Genomic DNA, 5729 nt, shown 5'->3' on the forward strand with positions numbered 1-5729 from the left:
GTAATAGAGAAAATTAAAATTCATTAAAAAAAATTACATTTTATATTATAAAATAGAGACTATTAAATAAAAATTATAAAATATAAAAAACATATTTTGAAAGATTCAATTAAGCAAAATATTAATAAATTCAAATTGAATTATTCAAATGTAACTGTAATATTTAAAATCTTTCATAAGTATTGAAAGTCAAACTTTATAACCGTTGATAACAAATTTCTAATTATAATTTTGTTTAACCATTGAACAAACAATTAATTAGTTGACTAAAATAGTCTTAAAATAAAAATACAATAAATTTATTTCTTTTTCAAATAAACCATCCCAATTTGAAATAGTAGCCATGAAAGTATACGACTGTTCCTTAACAAGGAAAAATAACGTAAAGGTGACGCCTTTAGGACTCATCTTTCATAAGAAAGTATGTTTTTTTTCAATTTATCTGACAATACATGTTCATGGTTCTTCTTCAAATATCTCTCTTTAAACAGTTTGATTTGATCTTCTTCCTTACTTTTCCATATCAAAAAGCAAACCCATTTCTTCATCTTTCACAAATCAAGAACCAGAATTTCCGCCATGAAAGAACAGAGAAGAAGCAAAGCTATGGAAGAAGAAAGATTCAAGAATTTCAAACCTGATTTTAATTACTCAGCTTCATCAGATTTTCCTTGTAAAGATCACCCTTTTTCTTCTTCAATTGGAATCTGTTCTTTCTGTCTTAAAGACAGGTTGATGAATCTGATCTGTTCATACTGTGGTGAACATCAACGTCTATGTTCTTGTACTTTCTCTGATCCGCCGTCGCCGGATGTCGGGAGTGTAGGCAGAATCTCATTCCTTATAGAAAATGAAACTGAAAAAAACCCATCTCAATTGAATCTGGGATCTCTTGAGTTACAGAGGAGGAGTGTTGAAGAGAAGAAAGTTAGTGGGTTTGGTAAAATCGGGAGATTTTTCATCAGAAAGAAAGTAGCCATTGATGAGCTGATGTCAAGATCAAGGTCTCTTTGTAGTTTCAGAGGAGGAAGTTTTAGAGATCATGAAGACAGCAGTGATTTCACTTTCTCAAGTGATGTTAATGGAGGTTCTATGATTGAATCAGCTAGAGTAAGCTGTTTCAGCAGTGAGACAGAACCAAGAAAGAGTGGATTTGAAAATGGTAACTTTGAACATTTGAATTATATGCAATTGATTATGTTGATTGTTGTAACTTGTGGTTATTGATCAAGTTTATGTTTTTTTTAACAGGTACAACAACCCGGATGAGACAGAGTGAATTTATTGACATAAGTGATGATTCTGGTTTTATTGATTTGAAGTTGGATGTTTCATCAAAGGCTGAGTATGGAAGTTGTATTGAGAACAGAGATGATGGGGATGGAGGAATGATGAAGGAGAAGAAGAAGAAAAAGAAGGGGAAGAAGGTTTGGAAATGGATGGTTAAGTATCATTCAAAGTGATGATCTTTTTTTGTTTGAAAATGAAATCAATTCAATTAAAGATGTTCTTGGGAAGAAGATATTATTCTATTAATGCAAACCCTATTCTTGATTTTTCAAACAAAGTTTAGAATATGAATCATAATTTTGAATCAATCACTGCAATAATCTAGTTCAAGTTATCATGGGTTGTTGTCTACCTTATCCAGGAAATAGTTGGTTCCATTTTATTTTATTTTTTGGAATTTATCAAAAAAAAAAAAAAAATACTCTATTATACTTTAAGAACTGGTTCCATATTTTTTGATTTTTTTATTTTACCCCAAAACTCAAACATTTCATTCACCATCTTTTTATCAATTAAATCCTCCTTTTAAATATATAAAATACTAAAATATCCCACGATTTAAATATTTTATAGTATTATTGTCTAAAGGGTAATGAAGTAAATAACTTTTTTTAAAACTATTTTTTTTTAAGTTTTACACCAAACAACAAATTTTATTTTATATAAAGAAACTTGATTTTATTCTCCAAATAACCAACAAAACGAAATCCAAGACTATTTTATACAAAACAATTTAATAAATGAAATAATTATCATTTATAATACTGAAATTAATTCAGAAAAATAAGTAAATTATGTCCGGAGTATTTACAAACATAATTTATTATACCATTTAAATGATTTTTATTTTTATTTTTAATATATATAGATTTTTTTCAAAATAAAAAATTAAATAATATTTATTGTATAAAATTATAAAATAAACATGAAAAATAAATATAATATTCATCCTTACAAATATAAGGGAAGAGTGCTTTAATATTATAATTTATCTAGAAATAAGGGTATTTTATTAAATTTTTATCATGATTCTATAAATATATATATTAAATTATGTAATTTATTACCATAAATGGTAAGAGGAGGGAACTTGTTTGAAGTTTTTTTATCTAAGTTTCGATTAAAATTATTTGCTGGCTTGATTTTTTTTTAAAATTTATCTTTCTACAGTATTTTAGTGGTTAAATTTGACTAGTTAGACGAAGTGAAAGGACTAAAAATATTAGAGTTTGAATAAAAAAATTTAAAAAATGTTTATATATAATTTTACTCAAAATAATTAAAAAAGAAAAATTATATCAACCAAGTATGATTCTTTGTACTGATTATTATCATTTTTTTTTTTTTTCAAATGAGGTAGAATTCGAAAAAATTAATGATAAATTTTTATTCCGATAATTAACCAAAAGGAAATGTAAGACAGTATTATAAGATAATTAAAATAAGATATTTAATGGTTTTATTTTTGTGTTCTTCAAAAAGACATCTTGTAAATATTAATCCAAACAATCTAAAAACCTAATGAAAAACTAACATGTTTGATTTAATTCTATCAATTAAAATTGTCTAAATAATGAAAAATCAATTATATAATGGGTAGAATCTATCTTTATAAATAGAGATGAGACAAAAATTGATATAAAGATCCACCTTACAAGAATTTAGTTTGGTGAGGAAAATCATTCAATTTTTGATTACAACATTTAGAAAACATTTTTTCAATGAAATTAAACAAAAACAAGAGTAGCTAGATAATGTATATTTCCTATTACTAACAAAACAAGACAATGAGCAAATGTTGTTCAATTGATAATAAAAACAACTAAAAATAGTAGAAAACCAGTTCAAAATCAGCATTTAAAATTAACAAAATAAATAGAGTAGCATTCTAGCATTGCATAAACAACTTCAAATTTAATTTCAAGCAGCAGCACCAGATTGTGCAGCAAGCCTCTTCTTAGCTTCTTCAATAATGGACAACTTGATACCCTTTCCTTTAGGAAGAGACACCCATGGCTTAGACCCTTTACCAATCGTAAACACATTACCCAAACGTGTGGCAAATTCGTGACCAGTCGAATCCTGAACATGAATAGTCTCGAAACTTCCCTTATGCTTTTCCCTATTCTTAATAACACCAACACGACCCCTGTTCCTACCTCCAGTCACCATAACAACATTTCCAACATCAAACTTGATAAAGTCAACAATCTTGTTTGATTCCAAATCAAACTTGATAGTATCGTTAGCCTTGATTAGTGGGTCAGGGTAACGAATAGTCCGACCATCATAGGTGTTAATGTAAGGAATACCCTTTGACCCAAACTGAACAGATCGCACTTTGCAAAGCTTATACTGCAGAAAAAAAAGGGTCAATCCTTGTAAAGGTAATTGTAAAGCTCCAAACAAGTAATGGACAAACCTTGGCCTCATCATCCCTAATAGAGTGGAGTCTGAATCGACCCTTGGTGTCATAAAGTAGACGGAAATTCTCATTTGTCTTGGGAATTGACACAACATCTGAAAAGGGGACAAATTTAAACAAAGAAATGAAATTTACAATCATGAGGAAAAGGGAGACATACCCATAAAACCAGCAGGGTAAGTTTTATCAGTTCGAACTTTCCCATCAACAAGAATATGTCGTTGCATCACAATTGAGACAACCTCACCATAAGTGAGAGCATACTTCAGTCTGTTCCTCAAAATGAGGATCAAAGGAAGACATTCCCTTGATTTGTGAGGACCAGATGATGGCTTGGGAGCCTACAATAACAAGAACAAGATCATGTTATTAACACTAATAAACAATTAAATTATCTATACTTATAAGTATGATATATGTTACTCACAAATGCACCACCAAGTTTGTCAAGCATCCAATGCTTTGGGGCATTAAGCCTCTTCAAATGTTTCTTCAATCCTCTCGCCTGTTAAAATCATCAAAACAGTTTAAGAAAATCAATAAGGAATACAAATTCTATACATTTGTGAAGTCTAGTTCATAGATCTATATATATCCAAGTGATTCACTAACAATAATGGTACAATTCACGAACCCTGGAGAATAAATAAAAAAGGGTATTTGTCTAAACCCAATCTATGGTGTAATCCAGTTTCACTACTAAGATTTGATCATTCCAAAATGAAGCATAAAAATTGAAAACTTCGAAAACCTAAATAAGTGAAGAAACAAGAACTATTCAATGATACCACGGAATGAAGATATCATATTTCTACTTTCTATTAGAAATGAGATATCTAACGCCATTCTGGAAAGAATTTGAAGCAAGATGCAACAAATTCGCAGAAACACAGCCATTTTAGCAATGGAACTTTCGATATGAGATAGATAGAAAGAGAGATTTACCATCTTGAAGGGATTTGATCAGAGAGAAGTCCTGAAATCTGGACTTCTTACAGGCGCAGATTTGCGACTGTTCTTCCTTCTAGGTTTAGCTGGTGAGGGGGAGGAGAGAGATTGTTAACCCTAGCAGGCTAAATATATATATTATCTTAAAGTTTTGGGCTTTATAATTTAATTTATTATATGGCTTAATAGGCCCAATATAATTTGATCATATAATTAAAATTTATGGGTTGAAAATAATAAAAAATCAATAATTTAATTTTTAAGATTTGTTACAATGGAAATGTTAGTGGTGATAATCTTGTGAAAAGGAGGGTAATAATTTATGTTATTTGTCTCTTTTGTAAGAATAAGAAAGAGAGTTTTCTTTAAATGTGAAATAATTAGGGTTTTTGGAACTTATTTGATGCCAACTTGTTCACTTCTCTTTAAATAAGTTGTTGCTACCTTGGGTAAGTTTTTTTTACCTGGTTCTCGTTGGTTTCAGAATGTCTATATATGTCATTGTTTGAATAAACGGTTTGTAACTGAGTGAGATTCATAACAAGTAATTGACCTTTGTAATTTGAACTTGTAGCTTATTCATTGCAATCAATGATCTCGTATTAATGTTTTAACTCGCAGTAGGGATAATTTCATTTTTAAAAAGATAGAAATAGACTTGCAAATGTTATAGTTTGTCATGCGAAAAATGGGAGGTTGAACCATAACTACACGTTTGTGCGATCTAATATGATTTTGTTTGGAAAAAGATAAAAAATACTACAAATTTATTGAAAAAATAATTTATCTAAACATCTATTTTTCTTCTTCTCAATATTGTACTTGTTTAATAAAAAAAAGGAGTAAGATACTTAATTGGATGAAAACTAAAATCAATCAAAATTAGATCATAAATAAATAAATTCATACCAAAACAACATATATAATTCCCACTCATTGAACCTTAAAAATATTATATTTCTTGATCCGTTAGAACTTGTTTGATACTGAGTTATTTAGGAAATTTAATGGATTTTTGAAAAAATCTTGTTAGATGAAAAGTAAGTTTTGAGTTTTTAATTGGTTT

The 5729-nt window shown here is 28.7% G+C and overlaps 2 protein-coding genes across 2 annotated transcripts; one reads left to right on the forward strand and one right to left on the reverse strand.

Moving 5' to 3' along the window:
- Positions 1-499: 499 nt before the first annotated feature.
- LOC124933472 lies at positions 500-1585 on the forward strand. Its single transcript, XM_047473876.1, has 2 exons — positions 500-1162; positions 1252-1585. Exons 1-2 carry the CDS (start codon positions 580-582, stop codon positions 1461-1463), a joined length of 795 nt encoding a protein of 264 aa, XP_047329832.1. The 5' UTR covers positions 500-579; the 3' UTR covers positions 1464-1585.
- Positions 1586-3078: 1493 nt separating this feature from the next.
- LOC124934038 (40S ribosomal protein S4-3-like) lies at positions 3079-4783 on the reverse strand. Its single transcript, XM_047474499.1, has 5 exons — positions 4661-4783; positions 4143-4220; positions 3876-4056; positions 3713-3810; positions 3079-3645 (listed from the first exon to the last, which is right to left on the reverse strand). The coding sequence occupies exons 1-5, from the start codon at positions 4661-4663 to the stop codon at positions 3211-3213; spliced, it is 795 nt and encodes a 264-aa protein (XP_047330455.1). The 5' UTR covers positions 4664-4783; the 3' UTR covers positions 3079-3210.
- Between the last annotated feature and the right edge of the window lie 946 nt (positions 4784-5729).

The sequence above is a fragment of the Impatiens glandulifera genome, chromosome 4 (genome assembly GCF_907164915.1).
Source record: "Impatiens glandulifera chromosome 4, dImpGla2.1, whole genome shotgun sequence".
Taxonomy (NCBI): Eukaryota; Viridiplantae; Streptophyta; class Magnoliopsida; order Ericales; family Balsaminaceae; genus Impatiens; species Impatiens glandulifera.

Excerpts from the sequence above, each read along its gene's own strand:
- LOC124933472 (XM_047473876.1), top strand. The coding sequence starts at position 580 with ATGAAAGAACAGAGAAGAAGCAAAGCTATGGAAGAAGAAAGATTCAAG. Across the intron at positions 1,163-1,251 it reads AAAGAGTGGATTTGAAAATG|GTACAACAACCCGGATGAGA; the intron begins GTAACTTTGAAC and ends TTTTTTTAACAG.
- LOC124934038 (XM_047474499.1), bottom strand. Across the intron at positions 4,057-4,142 it reads ACAAACTTGGTGGTGCATTT|GCTCCCAAGCCATCATCTGG; the intron begins GTGAGTAACATA and ends TTGTTATTGTAG. Across the intron at positions 3,811-3,875 it reads TTACCCTGCTGGTTTTATGG|ATGTTGTGTCAATTCCCAAG; the intron begins GTATGTCTCCCT and ends TCCCCTTTTCAG.